At 46.5% G+C, this 20847-nt stretch overlaps 3 protein-coding genes and 1 long non-coding RNA gene across 4 annotated transcripts; all 4 read right to left on the bottom strand.

Annotated features, from left to right (window-relative positions):
- Window positions 1-484: 484 nt before the first annotated feature.
- Window positions 485-1183, bottom strand: LOC135113289 (pro-resilin-like). Its single transcript, XM_064028503.1, has 3 exons — window positions 1169-1183; window positions 995-1066; window positions 485-902 (listed from the first exon to the last, which is right to left on the bottom strand). The coding sequence occupies exons 1-3, from the start codon at window positions 1178-1180 to the stop codon at window positions 618-620; spliced, it is 369 nt and encodes a 122-aa protein (XP_063884573.1). The 5' UTR covers window positions 1181-1183; the 3' UTR covers window positions 485-617.
- Window positions 1184-7626: 6443 nt separating this feature from the next.
- LOC135113290 (cuticle protein 7-like) lies at window positions 7627-8364 on the bottom strand. The gene is made up of 3 exons (XM_064028504.1): window positions 8308-8364; window positions 8135-8203; window positions 7627-8040 (listed from the first exon to the last, which is right to left on the bottom strand). The coding sequence occupies exons 1-3, from the start codon at window positions 8317-8319 to the stop codon at window positions 7756-7758; spliced, it is 366 nt and encodes a 121-aa protein (XP_063884574.1). The 5' UTR covers window positions 8320-8364; the 3' UTR covers window positions 7627-7755.
- A 6049-nt stretch (window positions 8365-14413) lies between these two features.
- On the bottom strand, window positions 14414-15248 carry LOC135113283 (pro-resilin-like). The gene is made up of 3 exons (XM_064028496.1): window positions 15172-15248; window positions 14998-15069; window positions 14414-14905 (listed from the first exon to the last, which is right to left on the bottom strand). Exons 1-3 carry the CDS (start codon window positions 15181-15183, stop codon window positions 14621-14623), a joined length of 369 nt encoding a protein of 122 aa, XP_063884566.1. The 5' UTR covers window positions 15184-15248; the 3' UTR covers window positions 14414-14620.
- A 4773-nt stretch (window positions 15249-20021) lies between these two features.
- On the bottom strand, window positions 20022-20847 carry LOC135113291 (uncharacterized). The gene is made up of 2 exons (XR_010274783.1): window positions 20505-20847; window positions 20022-20412 (listed from the first exon to the last, which is right to left on the bottom strand). It is a non-coding gene; the product is annotated as an uncharacterized LOC135113291 (long non-coding RNA).

Genomic DNA, 20847 nt, shown 5'->3' with positions numbered 1-20847 from the left:
GAATTAATAAAAAAACAATAACTGAGACACAGAAAAATGGAAGGAAGAATTAGAAAAGAAATCAAATTTGTATATCTATAAACATTGGTAAAATGAAGTAGGGAACATAAACATGTTATATGACAGCACTCCAGCTTCAGTCTTCTTGTCTGGGCCAGGAGCAAACACTCCCATCAAGCGTCACGCTGCCGTCCATCTCGGCTGACGCACGGACACACACAGAGTCGGTGCTTAGGTGTGATCACTTTGCAGTCATGGTAATGAAGTTTTTATGTGAAGGTTGATCCCTCCCTCTCCCTGTGGCTGTGGGAGGATCCCTAGACACAAGTTGGTGAGAACACCTGCAGGAAGACGTGACGCCGCCGTGATATGCGCCACTGGGTGTCATGAAGCACAAGACAGTGCTGGCTGGGTGAGCTGTCAAGGTGGTGGCGGTTGCTATAGGATTGACAGCAGCAGCAGAAGCAGCAGCAGGAAGAGGAGAGTGGATAGGGTATAAAGGGTTGGAATGCTTGCCTTGTCTTTATTGCAAGTTATGCATGGAGGGAGTCAATAAATACAGAAATGGTGAGGGGGAGGGGGTGCGATTCCTGACGTCGGCGGGGAGGGAAGTGTGCTCAGCGGGCGTAGCTCGGGGCCGGGGTGCCGTAGGTCGGCGTAGGGTGCCTGGTGGGGGCGCCGTATCTTTGCTGGGGGTACTGGGCTTCGCCCTCGTAAGTGACCTCGGCCAGGAAGCCTGAGTCACCTTGCACAGAGTAGGTGACCTTCTGCAGGCGACCGTCGGGCAGCTGCACGAAGTAGTATCCCTGCGTGTTGTCTCCGTTGCGGGTTTCCTGGTGGCCGTAGTTGTTGTTGGAAGCAGCGTCGTCGACAGCCCAGTTGAAGTTATAGTTGGCGGGCGCCTGCGGGAGAAGGAATAAGGGTGTTGAGGGCAAGTGTTGGCCCAAGAAGAGAGGGTGGTGAGAGCGAGGATGAGGCAGGCTGGTGTACTTACTGCTCCATAGGAGTCCTGGGGCACGTAGGAAGCGGCGGAGAGGGCCACGAGGGCGGCCAGGACGAGTAGGAGCTGTGGATGTGAGGAATAAGGTGAGCGTTAGTGAGGCGTGTGAGGCAGGTAGCGTGTGTGTGAGGCAGGCCCTGTGTGTGTTAGTGTGGGAAGCCAACCCACCTTGCAAGCCATGTTGGTGCAGGAGTGTGAATGATAGTGACGGAAGAGGCGGCGCGGCTCGTATATAGCGGTGGGGTGGTGGTGGTGGTGGTTACTGCTGACGGGGAAAGCCAGGCAGCCCTTGATTTAACATTCCGATGGTGAGGATGAGAAGTAATTGCAGAGCGGAGTTGTTGCGATAGTCACGAAGGAAATGAGAGTACTGGTGATATTCACTGAAATACAGTCTTTCCTTGTGTGTAAAACTAATGGTAAAAACGTTTAAAGAAATGTTGATGTGCTTAAAAATGTTATCACGGGAAGCAGTGAAGCAGCACAGGCAAGACTTCCGCCTCGCCATCAATACAGACACTGAACGTCGTCCTTACTCGGCACCTGACTCTGCTTACATTGGCAATGTATGGACGCTGTTTTAGGATTTTGTTTTCTTAAGGTGTTTCTGTGTAATATGAATGTCATTGAAAATTTTTTTTCTTATCTATGTGGTTCACGTGGCCCCACTCTGCATTGTTTTGTAAGGGTGTTCCTGGACACGCTGTGATCAGCGCACAGATACACACCGGACTTTTCTGGTTCACAAATATTTCATAGTTATCTCATACATGCACATAAAACATTAAATAATAGTGATTAGAGCATATTTTTTTTATAAAAGATGTGTTTGTCATGCACAAATGTATTAGTAAAAAACATATGCATTACACGAAAATACTTTTGCCGTCATCTGAGGTTTTGACAATCATCATTGTTGCTTCTTTTGTAAATAAATCTGCGAATACGAGACTCGTGGCACCACTCGCCCCACGGCGTGCCTGCGATGTCATCCTCTCTTCCAGACTCGCCCTGCTGGGCAGTCTTGCCCCTGGCCACATTCTGTCACCGGCCAGCGGGCAGTGCAGACACTGCGAGTCTATAGTTCATGTATTTATAAACATAAAGTATTTTCATCCAGCGAATACTGACATGTGTGACTTTTGTGCTAAATGTAACCTTAGAATCCAGAATGTGTCACGACAAATAAGATATGAGGCAAGGAAATTACGGTTTTGACCCCAGAGGGCAAACAAACTCTGCGAGCAGCTGACCACACAGCAGTGAAGACATCAGTGCACACTTTAAGGTTTTATAGTTAGAGGTATGCTGAGGCAATGACAGCCATTCAAGGCAGTGTTTGGTGCCACGAGGCAGTGTGGCTCACCGTGACCCATCCCGACCACCAGGGCGCGGCGTGCTGGACACGGAGTTACATAGTTACACAGAGTTACATAGATACTCAGGCCACAAAGTGGTGACCTGACCTGTGAACACTAAGAAAGTGATAGTAGACGAATATGACAGCAATGCAGAAGGCACTCTCCCCATCCTCCACTCCCTTCGGCATAAGGAAACAGATCGGAAAAAAAAAATCTTATGAGGTGCTAGGCCAGCCAGCAAGAACGCGCCACTAAGATGGCTGTGACCACATTGGCCATACCTCAGGTGTTCCCTCTCTTGGACATAATGAAGCGTCACTTGGCTTTCTTTCATGAAATATCTCCTTTTGAATATAATGCTCCCCACCTCCCCCCCCCAAAAAAAAAAAAGACAATCTATTCTTTTCTTAGAAGAAATTTTTGTTCCTGCAATGTCACATATTATATTAGACAGTTTTGGTTCTGTTTGACCTTTTCAGCCGCGCTGGCCCGCCTGTCTTGGGACAATGTGAGTCAGGCTTTCCTTTGCCGTGTTGGTTTATTAATAACATCACCTATCATCGCGTGTTCCTTTCCGTAATCAACTTCCAGAATGTTGCTACCTTTGTTTTGTTGCCTGGTCCGTGATGCTCATCACTTGCTTTCATTGCCACAGATTCTGACACGCTTGTAATTTTTTATGGAAATATTTTTCGAGAAAATTGCAGATATTTTAGTCAGCGCTGGATTGTATGCAAAGAGGAGGAAAACAGAGGATGAGAAGGGGAAAATATGTTCCGGACACTTAAAGGAAGAACAGCAGGAGCCTGGGATGACACAGAAGTGTTGAAGGCGAATTAAGTGAAGAGATTTTAGTGGTCAGTGCCAAGATTCCTGATCTGAATACAAGTGTTTCGCTTATGAAATCTTAGATGTCTGTGTAAGGGTGTCCGTGGCGAGGAGTTGTAGAGGAGTGAATGAGGACAAAAAGGGTTGAAATGCTTGCCTTGTCTTTATTGCAAGTTATGCACGGAGGGGATCAATAAATACAGAAAGGAATGAGGGGGGTGGTGTGGGTCTTGGCGTCGGGAGGGAGGGAAGTGTGCTCAGCGGGCGTAGCTCGGGGCTGGGGTGCCGTAGGTCGGCGTCGGGTGCCTGGTGGGGGCGCCGTATCTTTGCTGGGGGTACTGGGCCTCCCCCTCGTAAGTGACCTCGGCCAGGAAGCCTGAGTCGCCCTGCACAGAGTAGGTGACCTTCTGCAGGCGACCGTCGGGCAGCTGCACGAAATAGTATCCCTGCGTGTTGTCTCCGTTGCGGGCTTCCTGGTGGCCGTAGTTGTTGCCGGAAGGAGCGTCGTTGACGGCCCAGTTGAAGTCATAGTTGGCGGGCGCCTGCGGGAGGAGGAATAAGGGTGTTGAGGGCAAGTGTTGGTCCAGGAAGAGAGGGTGGTGAGGGAGGGGGAAGGATGAGCCAGGCTGGTGTACTTACTGCTCCATAGGAGTCCTGGGGTACGTAGGAGGCAGCGGAGAAGGCCACGAGGGTGGCCAGGACGAGGAGGAGCTGTGGATGTGAGGAATGAAGGAAGCGTTAGTGAGATGTGTGAGGCAGGTGGGGCGTGTGTGAGGCAGGTCCTGTTGTGTGTTAGGCTCATTTCACACGACGCCACCGGTGTGGCAGCTACGAGTTACCCCATTGTGATAAGGTCTGGTAACTACAAGCAACCTGTGACCGCCACTGACTCGTGCCATCCCTCTCCATGCATGTCAGTCTAGAGAATGGTGTCAAAGTTTCTCTTTGCTTTGCTGACCAGGAGAGAGAGGAGACGCTCTCGGAACAGAATACATGTGCATCTGATTCTGTCATCTAGAATATACAGAACTATACGCATTACCGTGATTCATGTGTTGATAAAAACAATAATGATTTTTTATTTGAGCAAGCTTTCATTTGAGGAGCTTTTCAGTCTTATCAGTAGGTGTTCCTCCTCTCAGTCTTATTGCTGCTGTCTTCAATAGATGGATACCAAATTGCTAGGCGCTTTTTTTTTTTACTTCACAAGTAATGTTTTCTGTTTTTACGTTCTTCATTATCTTTTCCTCTACACTGGAAAAGTCAGATCTTTTCAAAATTTACCTTAACACTGACAAATGACGGATTATGGACGATACTGGCGTCACTCGGTGCCTTTGTGTGAAAGCTCCTATTTGAAACAATGCCCAAAACTAAGTGACGGCGGCCACTGGTTGCGAGAGCGCATCAACGTCGGCGTCATGTGAAAGGGGCCTTAGTGTGGGAAGCCAACCCACCTTGCAAGCCATGTTGGTGCAGGAGTGTGAATGGTGGTGACAGCGAGAGGCGGCGTAGCTTATATAGTGGCGTGGCAGCAGCGGTAGTGGTGGCATTGGTGGTGGTGGACGGGGAAAGCCAGGCAGCACTTCACTCAACATTCTGATGGTGAGGATAAGTAGCAATTGCTGAGTGGAAAGGAAAATTAAGCAAAGAGATAACTTTCAAAATATGCGAAAGTCGATCGGCAGAGTAAGACGTTCGGACAGTGAGTTAAAGAGAGAAATGGAATGGTGCAACATAACATGAATGCATGGCGATGTGCAATGATGTTGTTGCTTAAGTAGTTAATAATCATTCATTATCAATACAAAATGGAACGAAGTACATATGGAATTACAAATAACTAAGCAAGAAAATAAATATAAGTGAACTAGAAAAAAAAAAAATCTTAAACAGAGAAGCAGATCAAAATAGACAAGAAAACACAAGAGAACAAAAAGGATAGTGGACTGTGATGCAAGATGTAAAGAGAATGCCAGCTTCGATAACACTCTAGCGCAAGATAACACAGGCGGCTTGTTGAGAAGACTATAGAGACAAGATTCACAAGACGGTTATAAGGAAATTAGCTTACACACACATTCTCTCAGCCCCCCACACCCCCCCACACAGCGTCAAATATGTGAACTTCCTCATCTCTCTCTCAGATTCAGGACAGACAGACACAAATACTGCTAATTTTCTCCATAGTACACATCATAAACAACCCTCTTACGACCTGAAACCCAAATAAACTCTCCGCACCTGTAAATCTGTCACCTTTTACTCCAGCACAGTCAGGAGCTTAAGGTCTGTTGCTGCTGCCTTCCTTTGTATTTGTAAGCACTGCTTCAGATCTGTTCACCCCGCCAGCACACCACGCACACCCACACACCCATCTCTCCTGGTAATGTACACTGGTATGTAAGTTGATGTTGGTGAAATGTGCAGATTTTCCCACACTTTGAGAAATTGCCAAACCCTTAATGTATCAATGTAAGTGTGTGTATTTTTGAAGTCGTTTCGCCGCAGTTTTCTCAATCAACCTGTTTGCTAATAATAATAATAATAATAATAATAATAATAATAATAATAATAATAATAATAATAATCATAATAATAATAATAATAATAATAATAATAATCATAATAATAATAATAATAATAGTAATCCTAATCCTAATAATAATAATAATAATAATAATAATAATGATAATGATGATGATGTTTCTGTTGGTGATGCATACGGAAAACGCACCATCTTGAATTAATATAGCTGTGGCGCTGCAACAACAAAGTCATCTCTCGCCGGCTTGTATTAAGAGAGAGCGTCGCCTCTCCCTGTGTTAGGCACAGTTGTGTTTTCCTCGTATACATGTTAATACCTATTACTGTACGACGAACGGCGGATGCGAGATGTAGCAACTGGAATGTATTTAGTCAGTTGTGGTAGCCAACACATGTTGAGTTACCAGTTGTCGAGAGCGTCATAATCTGAAGTGTTGGCTAAGCATCCAAACACGCTGTTCCCTCACACGATAAAGTGACGGAATGGTTGCATGGAGGGCAGACTCATGCCAGATACGAGGACGGAGAGAACAGTCTAGAGTGTTTGTACATATCTCTGAACAAGTTGTATATATAATGAACAAATGGAGGAAGACTTTTCTTTCCCTCATTCCCACAAGTCAAGTATTCATCTAACACTGGTATGATATTGCCATGAGGCAAGATCGAATTTAAAATCTTTGGACCGCGAGCCTATCACTGCACTACAGATCCAATGAAAAGTTTCTTTGCTTTCGACAATGAAATGTAAGCCAAAAGGATCTTGAATAATCCTGATGAGAGGAAAGTAAAGTTCTGTTTTTTCTTTACATACCATATCATATAAAGACAGTACAGTATATACAAACATTGGGAAAGATTGTGACTCCGTGTCTCAGGTGAATTTCCTTCCTTGAACCCTGACACGGGTTATACGTGGATTACACTTGACTCCCCCACTTCGTGACGTGATCATGTAACCTACGTGGACACGGTAATTGGTACAGTTGTATAAATGGCGTTACAATCTAAAAATCTCTACTTGGATGTCTGGCAACACTCACCGCTGTATTGGTCACGTCTGGGCTCTTAAGGAATCCAGACACCAGAGTGCTTTGGCTGACGTGTCCAGCCAGACAGATCTAACATTTGTTGCAGTAAGACTATTGCTTCACTTATCACCGACGTTCCTTGTAATATTGATGATCATAAAATTGAGATATTGAAATGTCTAACAGAAATGCCTTTCAGGTTCATTTAAATTTAATACATTGAAAAATATGTTCTCATGTTATTCTAATGGAAAAATCAACTTACTGCAAGGTATATTACACATTGTGATGTTTCAATGTGTCCTTCCCGGCCGCTCTTGCTTGTCTGTCTTGGCGCGTGTGAGTCAAGCTCTCCTGTGTCGTGTTGGTTTATTAATGACCTCACCTGCCATCGCGTGTTGCTTTCCCTAAACAGCTTCCAGAATGCTGCTACCTTTATTTTGTTGCTTGGTCCGTGATGCTTCTCACCTGCCGTTGCTTGCTGTGCTTCACGTCAGTGTGTCTCTTCTTCCTTCAGGTCTGTTTGTGCTCCACTGTTGCTTTCATTGACGCAGGTTCTGACTCAGTTGTAACTTCTTGACGGAAATATTTTCCAAGAATTTCCTGATATTTTAGTCAGCGCTGCGTTGTGTGCAAAGTGAAGGAAACAAAGGATAAGAAGGGGAGAACGTGTCCCACACACTAAAAGGAAGAACAACAGGAGCGTGGGGCGGATGATACAGAAGTGTTGAAGGCGAAGTAAAGGCAAGAAGCTTTAGTGCTCGATGCCAAGATTCCTGATCCGAATACAAGTGTGTCGCTTATGTGATCTTAAATGTCTGTGTAAGGGTGTCCCTGGTGAGAAGGCGTAGAGGAGTGAATGGGAACAGAAAGGATTGAAATGCTTGCCTTGTCTTTATTGCAAGTTATGCATGGAGGGAGTCAATAAATACAGAAAGAGATGAGGGGGTGGGCGCGGGTTCTGGCGTCGGGAGGGAGGGAAGTGTGCTCAGCGGGCGTAGCGCGGGGCCGGGGTGCCGTAGGTCGGCGTCGGGTGCCTGGTGGGGGCGCCGTATCTTTGCTGGGGGTACTGGGCCTCGCCCTCGTAAGTGACCTCGGCCAGGAAGCCTGAGTTGCCCTGCACGGAGTAGGTGACCTTCTGCAGGCGACCGTCGGGCAGCTGCACGAAGTAGTATCCCTGCGTGTTGTCTCCGTTGCGGGTTTCCTGGTGGGCGTAGTTGTTACCGGAAGCAGCGTCGTCGACAGCCCAGTTGAAGTTATAGTTGGCGGGCGCCTGCGGGAGGAGTGAGGATGTTGAGGGCAAGTGTTGACCCAGGAAGAGAGGGTGGTGAGGGGGAGGGAAGGATGAGGCAGGCTGGTGTACTTACTGCTCCATAGGAGTCCTGGGGCACGTAGGAGGCGGCGGAGAGGGCCACGAGGGCGGCCAGGAAGAGGAGCTGTGGGTGTGAGGAATGAGGTGAGCGTTAGTGCGACGTGTGAGGCAGGTGACATGTGTGTGAGGCAGGCCCTGTGTGTGTGTTAGTGTTGGGAGCCAACCCACCTTGCAAGCCATGTTGGTGCAGGAGTGTGAATGATGGTGACGGAGAGAGACGGCGAGGCTTATATAGCGGCGTGGTGGTGCTGCCAGTGGTGGTGGTGGTAGTGGTGGTGGTGGCGGGGGAAAACCACAGAGCCCTTGACATGGCGTTCCTGCCTTCGTCACCATTACATCTCGATCAATATTTACTTTAGCTCATCACTCCATTTCAGTAATTTCTTATGTTTTCCTTTTGGTTCATCCTTTTTTTTACCTTTCTTATTATGAAACCTGTCGCGTCATATGAATATTATTACACAAAAACTGAAAATAAGGGAAAGACCAATTTGCGACAGGTTTCATCATCAAATAGATGAAAACAACCCTCCCCCCCAAAAAAAAGACTAGGACAAAATGCATAGGGAATAAGCAACAGGCAGGGAAGGAAATATATACCATGAGTTAGGGAAGACTGTTCGGAAAATATCCATAGCAAGGAATGAAGAAGTATTGCTAGTGTAAAGGTGAATGATGAAGAACTGGTGGAGGTAGACTGTTTCAAATATCTTGGATCTACAGTAGCGGTGCATGGAGGAGTAGAGACAGAGGTTAGAGCTAGGATGAAGGAAGCAAAGAAGCGTCAGGAGGTATGAATAGACTGTTTTAGAGTAGGGCACTTGGAATGAATGCAAAGAGAATATTGTATGAAAGGATAGTAGTTTCTAGTGCATTGTACGGTGCTGACACTTGGAATATGAGAGTAGCAGACGAAAGATATTAAATGTAATGGAGATGAGATGTATAAGGAATATGTTTGGAGTAACTCAGATAGACAGTCAGGAATGAGAAAGTGAGGAGAAGAGGTGTTGTGAGAGACTTGGCAGGATGGGCAGAGCAATGCATGCTGAAATGGTATGGACCTATTGAGGGGATGGAGGATGATAGGCTGGTGAGGAAGATTGTAAGATCAAGTGTGAGAAGTGTGAATTTGCAAAGCAGGCCGCATAAGGGATTGAAAGTGTAAAGGAGGCATGAAAGAGAAGAGGACTGATACTGGAACATAGTAGAATGATTGTGAGAAACAGAAGCGAATGGAGAGTAGTTGTGAGTGTGTGATGAATGACCCGGCCCTTAGATCTCCGAGGGCGGCGTCACACATCAATAGTCTTACACAAGTGTGGGACAATCGGGTGTGGTAAAGGAGAGTACTTGGTATGGAGACTTGTACCGGACCAATCTATCCAAGCTGTGCGGCTGATCCCCGTGAAGTGAAGGTAGGAGTACTTTCTCCTCTCCGTCGGGGCCAAGGGGATATGAGAGTGATGTGAATGAGTGTGACTGTGGAAGTCGTGTGCCTTGTCTTTGGTATCTCCATTTTTAGGTGAGACAGCCATGGTATATGTACTCGTACATATGTAGGTGCTAGTTGAAGTGTATCAATGCAAGCAAGTAGTGTTAGATTATAAGGAACAACTTAAAAAAATACTTTTTATAGTGACATTAGGTCAGCTAGAATTTTTGTGACATCTTGAGGGAACAGAATGTTAAACGTTAATGACCTGTCTTTCTTGAAAAAAAAAAAAAATCTTAAAAAATAAAAAAAAATAAGAAATAAAATAAATAAATGAATAACGAAAAACGTTGGCATTTTCATGTCTTACTGTAATTTTTGTCGATTGACTACAAAAGTAATGTTCAGAGTTATCAAACCGTTTGAATTTTTTCGAAAACTTCTGTCATAACGCCATTTATTTCATTTCATTTTATTTTATTTTATTTCATTTCATTCTTTATATCTTTTATCATAAGATCTGGTCTTCAGCCTAGAAATAATTTTTGTCTTCCCTTGTTGTGGTTTTCTGCTTTTTCTCTCAATATTCTGGACGAAAACTGCTTAGAGTGATCTAGATCGTGTCAGGCCAGCTAATTGCAATGATTTCATATATCTTTCCTAACTGACTGTCGAAGGCACGTACGATGAAACCTATTTCCAATGGATCGTAATTACCGACAACAATGGTGACCAGGCTTTTAAGTGGCCTGATATTATGGTTCTGACTTCTGACACCCTCTCGTTCATTAGAAGGTCGCACTCATTCATTAAATATTGAACGTGATCGATGTTGCCTAGCATATGAAATTTTTGGCTCCGTGAATGTTGTTTCATTTGTCCCTTTAATAACTTTAATAACATGAATTTGTGAATCATGTTGGTGGAAATCATTGAATGTTTGATCTTAATGTTTATTTGTATAGGAAAGTTGTCCTTTTCTAAAATATTTCACGTTTATATTCAGAATTATTAGACTAAGCTTGCTCTAGTTCTTTTTTTTTTTTTTTTTATCTGAAGAAGATATTTTTGTCAAGACTTTACTGTTGTATGCGTGTGCCGCCAAATCTTAGGGTAGAGATGGGTCTTCACTGAACGCTGTCATGGATTTGTTCTTGTTTAAATTTACTGAAGTTTCTTTTTTTTGGTGTTCGACGTGGACACCGGGTGAAATTCCTCAGCGGCTGTTTGTACCGGGTAAATTTGCTTCCTCTAGTACTTTGTAGAGGTGGCCAAAGAAATACAGTTGTAAAGCACTGCTGCCGTATATTGATATAAATAAACTGTACAATATAAATAAGGTGAGTCTCCAGGAGCAGCAAGTCCGCCAGCGAGGCTGGGCGGACGAGGACTACTGATGATATTAGGGTGGTTGCTGGGCCGGCTCAGGTCACGACTGGGGCTGGCGTCCGAGAGACAAAGGGATGAGGGTTGACCTCACTCCCACGCGGTGATAAGTAGGGCGGCTAGAGGTTTGGGGTCAAGTATCAGGGGACCGGAGAATAGAATGTAGGGGGCAGGCGAAACATCACGCCACATGTTCCTGGAACCTTCCTTGTCTTCAGATCAAACTTCTGTGGGAACTTTAGGGAATATATCGAACTGAGGACGTTCCAATAGGTAAGAATATGATGGACGGTATTGATTGCATGATGCATTGCTACAGATTGTCCGTGAGCCGAGGCAGGCAAGCAGCACCTTCCCTGCCGGCAGGTCTGACTGAGGTGGAATCTGATGTAAAGAGAAGAAGAATGCCTTGGCTAAATCTTGGATCATGTGTAATGTTTTAGATGAGTGACCTGTGACTGTCGAAACGGACTCTGAGTGCCATGTTTTTGTGCTCAAGTGTGACCAAGATGCAGTTATGGTAGTAAGGTTGTTACTTTAAGGTCATCACATTACTTTATTCGGATGGTTAGTTCCTCTCTCTCTCTCTCTCTCTCTCTCTCTCTCTCTCTCTCTCTCTCTCTCTCTCTCTCTCTCTCTCTCTCTCTCTCTCTCTCTCTCTCTCTCTCTCTCTCTCTCTTTGGGTGTGGGAGAATGCCTAGACACAGGTTAGTGAGAACACCTGCAGAAAGATGTGACGCCGTCGTGATGTGTGTTACTGGGTGTCACGAGGAACAAGGCAGTGCTGGCTGGGTGATCTGTCAAGGTGGTGGCGGCTGCCAGAGGGTTGGCAGCAGCAGCACCAGCAGCAGCAGGAAGAGGAGAGTGCGTGAGGATAAAAAGGGTTGGAATGCTTGCCTTGTCTTTATTGCAAGTTATGCACGGAGGGAGTCTATAAATACAGAATGGGGTGAGGCGGGGGGGTTGCAGGTCATTTTGTCGGGAGGGAGGGAAGTGTGCTCAGCGGGCGTAGCTCGGGGACGGGGTGCCGTAGGTTGGCGTCGGGTGCCTGGTGGGGGCGCCATATCCTTGCTGCGGGTACTGGGCCTCGCCCTCATAAGTGACCTCGGCCAGGAAACCTGAGTTGCCCTGCACAGAGTAGGTGACCTTCTGCAGGCGACCGTCGGGCAGCTGCACGAAGTAGTATCCCTGCGTGTTGTCTCCGTCGCGGGCTTCCTGGTGGCCGTAGTTGTTGCTGGAAGCAGCGTCGTTGACGGCCCAGTTGAAGTTATAGTTGGCGGGCGCCTGTGGGAGGAGGAGTAAGGGTGTTGAGGGAAAGTGTTGGCCCAGGAAGAGAGGGTGGTGAGGGCAAGGGAAGGATGAGGTAGGATGGTGTACCTACCGCTCTATAGGAGTCCTGGGGCACGTAGGAGGCGGCGGAGAGGGCCAGGAAGGCGGCCAGGACGAGGAGGAGCTGTGGATGTGAGGAATGAGGTGAGAGTTAGTGAGGCGTGTGAGGCAGGTGGAGTGTGTGTGAGGCAGGCCCTGTGTGTGTTAGTGTTGGGAGCCAGCCCACCTTGCATGCCATGTTGGTGCTGGAGTGTGAATGGTGGTGACGGAGAGAGGCAGCGCGGCTTATACTCGTATAGCCGCGCGGCGGTGACGGTGGCGGTGGTCGCTGCTGGCGGGGAGAGACTTCAGGCCTTGACATTCATCTCTCTTGGTCATAGGTATGGATTTCAGAAAGGCTGGTCATCACCACCATTCCCCCCACCACCACCACTAAAACCGTCACTACTACCACCGCGTCACGTGAAAAGTCTGGCTCTGCCACCGCAGGCAGGAACCGACCACCCAAGACTCTAGGGTGAATTTGCAGGCGCCATAAGACCTAGATACAAAAAAAAAAAAAAAAAAAAACGTTTTTCGATTCAATCTGGCATCGTGCTCTTCCTTTCTCTGTTGTGTCTTACGTCAGTGTTGTCTTACGCTAGTGTCGGGTTCATTTCATCCAATTTCACTTAGTGAAAAACACATCCGGAAAGAATGATTTCATGTGGAGTTTTGATGATGTTTTATTGTATGAAAAAAATCATCACATCCCAAAACATAGCATCTTAACATTCTGAGTTACTCGATTCAGTTTGCGATAAATGTTTACTATCCTAAACAAATGTTGGTGGGTGTTTTACCGAAGTGGTTCTGTATCCTTTAACATACTGTATGTCATGTTTTGTATTCTTTTTTATTTTTTTTATTTTGCGTATTCTACCCATAGGTGTTGCTTTTTCTTCATATCCTCAAGTGTTGATGGGAATTCACAGATGCAGTGTAGATTTGGATCTTTGGTGGCACTGGGTCTCCGTGGATGAGCGGCGACTGGCACCTGACGCGGCTCAGCTGAGGACAAGTATAGTTGTAGGAGCACTCCGAGCTGCCTGGCTGGTGTTGTGGTCTTGTCTGAGACTCTTGGGACGTTTATGTCCTCATAATTTTTCCTCTTGACATACATCTCCAGTTCATCTGATCAACAGATTGCCCTGACACCCTCCTCATGTTTGTCGATAGTTATGGTGTGATGCAGCAGCTGGTGTGAAGACTGGACGATGTGTCTCCACTGAATGGTAAATCACTTCTCCATGTTCAGTTTTACTTACTTTTTTTTGACATGGCGTCGGGGGCGACGATTGACCCGGAAACCTCAGCACTTGCTGTTGAAGCGTTTCTAGCCCTAAGCTTGTTAACAACTAGAAAAATGAATGCAGCACAGAACCTTTCATTGAGCACACATCAAAGGGAAAATTTTCGTCTGCTTGAAACATAGTTGCATAGTTGCCCTTGCCCGTGGCTTTGTCACAGAAAACTGCTGTGTGAGGTGAAATAATTTGCAGCCTCAGTAACAAGATAGAATATCAAAGTCGCCTCCATAAAGCGCGTTATAAACTGTCACTTTGGAATGAACATCCTCTGTTTGTCCTTTTCTTATAATCTAAACTGGAAACTTCACATCTCATCTCTAGCTAAAACAGCTTCTATGAAGTTATATGTTCTCCGCCAGTTTTTCTCACCACCCCCAAGCTGTTAACTCTGTGCAGGGGGCTTATCCATTTTCATGTTAACTGCTCTTCTAATCTTGCTAGCTGCATGCCTCCTCTCCTCCCGCGGCCTCGCTGCACAAGACTTTCTTTTTTCTCTCACCCCTATTCTGTCCACCTCTCTAATGCAAGAGTTAACCAGTATTCTCAGGCATTCATTCTTTTCTCTGGTAAACTCTGGGACTCCCTGCCTGCTTCTGCATTTTCACCTTCCTATGACTTGAACTCCATCAAGAGGGAGGTTTGAAGACACTTATTCTTCTACTTTTGAATACCGCTTCGGACCGTATTCGGGGATCGGCATCTCAGTGGACTTTTTAAATTTTTTTTTAATTGGATTTTTGTTGCCCTTAGCCAGCGTCCTCCTACATATAAAAAAAAAAGACATACTTGCTTGGTGAACTGCCGAGGCGGATAAGGAAGTGCTAGTGCCTGCGGCCAGTGTTGTCAGCAGCAGAAGGGAGTCAACAACGAGAATGCTTGCCTTGTCTTTATTGCAAGTTATGCACGGAGAGAGATAATAAATACAGAATGGGGTGAGGGGGGCGAGGTGAGGGTCCTGGCGTCGGGAGGGAGGGAAGTGTGCTCAGCGGGCGTAGCTCGGGCCTGGGGTGCCGTAGGTCGGAGTCGGGGGCCTGGTGGGGACCCCGTATCCTTGCTGGGGGTACTGGGCCTCGCCCTCGTAAGTGACCTCGGCCAGGAAGCCTGAGTTGCCCTGCACAGAGTAGGTGACCTTCTGCAGGCGACCGTCGGGCAGCTGCACGAAGTAGTATCCCTGCGTGTTGTCTCCGTTGCGGGCTTCCTGGTGGCCGTAGTTGTTGCTGGAAGCAGCGTCGTTGACAGCCCAGTTGAAGTCATAGTTGGCGGGCGCCTGCGGGAGTAGGAGTAAGGGTGTTGAGGGCAAGTGTTGGCCCAGGAAGAGATGGTGGTGAGAGCGAGGATGAGGCAGGCTGGTGTACTTACTGCTCCATAGGAGTCCTGGGGCACGTAGGAAGCGGTGGAGAGTGCCACGAGGGCTGCCAGGACGAGGAGGAGCTGTGGGTGTGAGGAATGAGGTGAGCGTTAGTGCGGCGTGTGAGGCAGGTGGCGCGTGTGTGAGGCAGGCCCTGTGTGTGTTAGTGTGGGAAGCCAACCCACCTTGCAAGCCATGTTGGTGCAGGAATGTGAATGGTGGTGACGGAGTGTGAAGGTGCGGCTTATATAGCGGCGCGGCGGTGACGGTGGCGGTGGTCGCTGCTGGCGGGGAAAGACTTCAGGCCTTGACATTCATCTCTCTTGGTCAGAAGGTGACAAAGAATTGGTTTGCTTACATAGGTATGGATTTCAGAATGGCTGGTCATCACCATCACTCCCCCCAACACCACCACCACCACCACCACCACCACCTTCACCTCTGGGGAGGGGATTAGTAAACTTCTGAATGATTATTTTTTAACTGTCTTCACCCAGGAAAACATGCAGGATATGCCAGATAGTGAACAGATATTTAGAGCAGATGAGATTGAGAAGCTGACAGATATTTCCATAACTAGGGAGATAGTGGAACAGGAGATAGATAGGCTAAAAAAGTTCGTCACTAGGACCTGATGAAATATATCCCAGAGTACTTAAGGAATGTAAAGAGATTATTAGTGAGCCGTTAGTTTCTGTCTTTAGGAAATCACTGGAGTCGGGTGAGGTACCAGTAATGTGGAGGCAGGCTAATGTAGTACCCATCTTTAAGAAAGGAGATAAAACTTTAGCGTCTAATTATAGACCTGTCAGCTTAACTTCAGTTGTAGGTAAAATGTTAGAGTCAATAATAGCGAGGAACATTAGGGAACATTTAGACAAACATAACTTGATAAATCAGTCACAGCATGGCTTCACGAAGGGGAAGTCTTGCCTGACAAACTTGTTAAGTTTTTACAGTAAGGTGTTCGAGGCAGTAGATAATGGTGATAGTTATGATATCTTATGTCTGGACTTTAGTAAAGCATTTGACTAGGTACCCCATCAAAGGCTCCTGAGAAAGGTTAGGGCACACAGGATAGATGGGAAGGTGTTAGGCTGGATAGGGTCATGGCTTGGTAACAGGCGACAGAGAGTGGTAATAAACGGCTCGAAATCCGAGTGGGGTCATGTAATTAGTGGGGTGCCACAGGGATCAGTATTAGGCCCATTGCTATTTCTAATATATATCAATGACTTGGATAGTGGAATAGTTAGTAAATTTGCGGATGACACAAAGATAGGTAGATTAATTAGGTCAGAATCGGATGCCATCGCCTTGCAGGCAGACTTAGATAGAATGAATGAATGGACGGATAGATGGCAAATGCAATTTAATATCAATAAATGCAAAGTGCAATAGGTACACAATAGGTACACATTAAACAACCAAACTCTGGTAGGTACAGGGTACGAGAAAGATTTAGGAGTTATAGTTAGCTCTGAACTCCGTCTAGGGAAACAATGCATAGAAGCCAGAAACAAAGCAAATAGGGTACTAGGATTCATTTTTAGGAGTGTTAAAAGTAGAAGGCCGGAAGTAATATTAAAGTTATACTTGGCGCTGGTCAGACCTCATCTAGACTACGCTGTGCAGTTCTGGTCCCCACATTACAGGAAAGATATAGGTCTATTAGAATCAGTACAGAGGAGAATGAATAAAAGGATACAGGGGATGAGGAGTATTCCTTACGAGGCGAGGTTGAAGCTGTTAAATTTACACTCTCTAGAGAGACGTAGGTTAAGAGGGGACCTGATAGAAGTCTTTAAGTGGTATAAGGGTTATAACAAGGGAGATGTAAGCAAAATTCTTAGGATCAGCAACCACGGTAGAACAAGAAATAACTGGTTCAAGCTTGAAAAATTTAGGTTTAGGAAGGAGATAGGAAAAAATTGGTTCTCAAATAGAGTGGTAGATGAGTGGAACAGACTCAGTAATCATGTAGTTAGTGCTAGGACACTAGAGAGCTTCAAGAGAAGATTAGACAACTTTATGGATGGGGATAACAGATGGAAATAGGTAGGTGTGTTTCATACAGCGACTGCCACGTGTAAGCCTGGTCGCTTCTTGCATCTTCCCTTATTTCTTATGTTCTTATGTTCTTATGTTTCACCGTCACCACCACCACCACCACCACCACCACCACTGCCACTATGATTGGCGTGCAGTAAGAGGACCTCCGTGGAATTGGTAGTGGCGGCCAGCACCGCGTCACGCTGGCATGGGGCGTCTTGCCAGGGTAGCACAGCTAGTGTGGTTCCTCTCAGTGTACGTGCCTCGCATGCCTGCACCTGTTTGTAGTTTAGCTCCTCTGTCAGTTCCCTGTGTTTCTTTAAAGAGTTGAGAGTGGGTCAACGAAACACCAGCAAGTGGGTCGTTTCATTGGACTCTTGTCAGCTGACCATGCCATCCACGCAGTTTGTGTAGTGTGAGATGAGGCAACCACCATTGTTTTTTTGGTTTGCCGTATAGTCGACCATCATGTCTGATTTCGTTCATCGTCCTTCCTGTTTGTGTCTCTTTACGATAGAGAATATTGAATGATTGCATCCACACGGACAACCGTGCGCTTTGCTCATTTGTGTTTTAAAACATAACACAACGGCATAACCAGATAAAGAAATGCAACAGTTATATTCTCGAATGTGGGAGATTTTAGAAATTTTGAATATTAAACTAACAGAGACGCTTCACCATCTTTCATTTGGCGATCGTGCTGTTAACCAATCCTAAACTAAGCTAAGCTCCTTAATCTAATCTAGGAACCACTGTAGTTGTTTTCGTTTCTGGAACTTGAGAGTTGGTGAGGTCAAAGGGTGTAATGGACCTCGCATGCGCAGGTAACGCTGAAGAAGCTGGCACGGTGAACGTCTGCCACACAACGCCAGGCTGACACTTTGATCTTCGTCTGAGGGATAAGATAAGTTGACACATATTAAATCCTTTCTGTGCTCATTGCTTGTTAGAAATGGAATCCATTACGTTGACAGCAAGGCTATGGTTCAGTGGTGAGCGTGTGGATGTGGCGAACAAAATAAACTGACTTCAAGTAACGTCGAAGGCTAGTAACTTTCGACGAGCCTTGAGTCTCTCAGGATTACCCCCGTGCTGACGCCAATCCTGTCTAGGTGCAAGTGTAGCAGGGAGTGATAGGGAACGGCAGGAGCTCCTTCAAGGCGTCACGTGAAAAGTCTGGCTCTGCCACCGCAGGCAGGAACCGACCACCCAAGACTCCAGGGATGAATTTGCAGGCGCCATAAAACCTAGATGCAAAAAAAAAAAAAGAAAAAAAAAAAAAAACGTTTTGCAATCCAATCTGGCATCGTGCTCTTCCTTTCTCTGTTGCGTCTTACGTCAGTGTTGTCTTACGCTAGTGTCGGGTTCATTTCATCCAATTTCACTTAGTGAAAAACACATCCGGAAAGAATGATTTCATGTGGAGTTTTGATGATGTTTTATTGTATGGATAAAATCATCACATCTCATAAACGTAGCATCTTGACATTCTGAGTTACTGGATTTAGTTTGCGATAAATGTTTACTTTCCTAAACAAATGTTGGTGGGTGTTTTACCGAAGTGGTTCTGTATCCTCTAACATACTGTATGTCATGTTTTGTATTCTTTTTTATTTTTTTTATTTTGCGTATTCTACCCATAGGTGTTGCTTTTTCTTCATATCCTCAAGTGTTGATGGGAATTCACAGATGCAGTGTAGATTTGGATCTTTGGTGGCACTGGGTCTCCGTGGATGAGCGGCGACTGGCACCTGACGCGGCTCAGCTGAGGACAAGTATAGTTGTAGGAGCACTCCGAGCTGCCTGGCTGGTGTTGTGGTCTTGTCTGAGACTCTTGGGACGTTTATGTCCTCATAATTTTTCCTCTTGACATACATCTCCAGTTCATCTGATCAACAGATTGCCCTGACACCCTCCTCATGTTTGTCGATAGTTATGGTGTGATGCAGCAGCTGGTGTGAAGACTGGACGATGTGTCTCCACTGAACAGTAAATGACTTCTCCATGTTCAGATTTACTTATTTTTTTTGACATGGTGTCGGGGGTGACGATTGAACCGGAAACCTCAGCACTTGCTTTTGAAACGTTTCTAGCCCTCAGCTTGTTAACATCTTAAGAAAAAAAAAAAAATGAATCCAGCACAGAACATTTCATTGAGCACACATTAAAGGGAAAATGTTCGTGTGCTTGAAACACAGTTGCAGGTTTTCTGTTAAGTAAGCAACGCCCTTGCCCGTGGCTTTGTCACAGGAAACTGCTGTGTGAGGTGAAATAATTTGCAGCCTCAGTAACAAGATAGAATATCAAAGTCGCCTCCATAAAGCGCGTTACAAACTGTCACTTTGGAATGAACATCCTCTGTTTGTCCTTTTCTTATAATCTAAACTGGAAACTTCACATCTCATCTCTAGCTAAAACAGCTTCTATAAAGTTATATGTTCTGAAACGTCTCCGCCAGTTTTTCTCACCACCCCCAAGCTGTTAACTCTGTACAGGGGACTTATCCATTTTCATGTTAACTGCTCTTCTGATCTTGCTAGCTGCATGCCTCCTCTCCTCCCGCGGCCTCGCTGCACAAGACTCTTCTTTCTCTCAACCCTATTCTGTCCACCTCTCTAATGCAAGAGTTAACCAGTATTCTCAGTCATTCATTCCTTTCTCTGGTAAACTCTGGAACTCCCTGCCTGCTTCTGTATTTCTATTTCCTATGACCTGAACTCCTTCAAGAGGGAGGTTTCAAGACACTTATTCTTCACTTTTTTTTGACTACTGTTTCGGACCGTATTCGGGGACCGGCATCTCAATGGGCTATTTTTTTTAATTGGATTTTTGTTGCCCTTAGCCAGCGTCCTCTTACATAAAAAAAAAAAAAAAAAGACATACTTGCTTGGTGAACTGCCGAGGCGGATAAGGAAGTGCTAGTCACTAGTGCCTGCGGCCAGTGTTGTCAGCAGCAGAAGGGAGTCAACAACGAGAATGCTTGCCTTGTCTTTATTGCAAGTTATGCACGGAGAGAGATAATAAATACAGAATGGGGTGAGGGGGGCGAGGTGAGGGTCCTGGCGTCGGGAGGGAGGGAAGTGTGCTCAGCGGGCGTAGCTCGGGCCTGGGGTGCCGTAGGTCGGCGTCGGGGGCCTGGTGGGGACCCCGTATCCTCGCTGAGGGTACTGGGCCTCGCCCTCGTAAGTGACCTCGGCCAGGTAGCCTGAATTGCCCTGCACAGAGTAGGTGACCTTCTGCAGGCGACCGTCGGGCAGCTGCACGAAGTAGTATCCCTGCGTGTTGTCTCCGTCGCGGGCTTCCTGGTGGCCGTAGTTGTTGCTGGAAGCAGCGTCGTTGACAGCCCAGTTGAAGTTATAGTTGGCGGGCGCCTGCGGGAGTAGGAGTAAGGATGTTGAGGGCAAGTGTTGGCCCAGGAAGAGAGGGTGGTGAGAGCGAGGATGAGGTAGGCTGGTGTACTTACTGCTCCATAGGAGTCCTGGGGCACGTAGGAAGCGGCGGAGAGGGCCACGAGGGCTGCCAGGACGAGGATGAGCTGCGGGTATGAGGAATGAGGTGAGCGTTAGTGAGGCGTGTGAGACAACTGGCGCGTGTGTGAGGCAGGCCCTGTGTGTGTTAGTGTGGGAATCCAACCCACCTTACAAGCCATGTTGGTGCAGGAGTGTGAATGGTGGTGACGGAGAGAGGCAGCGCGGCTTATATAGCGGCGCGGCGGTGACGGTGGCGGTGGTCGCTGCTGGTGGGGAAAGACTTCAGGCCTTGACATTCATCTCTCTTGGTCAGAAGGTGACAAAGAATTGGTTTGC

This window comes from Scylla paramamosain, chromosome 25 (assembly GCF_035594125.1).
Source record: "Scylla paramamosain isolate STU-SP2022 chromosome 25, ASM3559412v1, whole genome shotgun sequence".
Lineage (NCBI taxonomy): Eukaryota > Metazoa > Arthropoda > Malacostraca > Decapoda > Portunidae > Scylla > Scylla paramamosain.
Note: the sequence above shows the minus strand (reverse complement) of the source record. Positions and strands in the feature narration are given on the sequence as shown.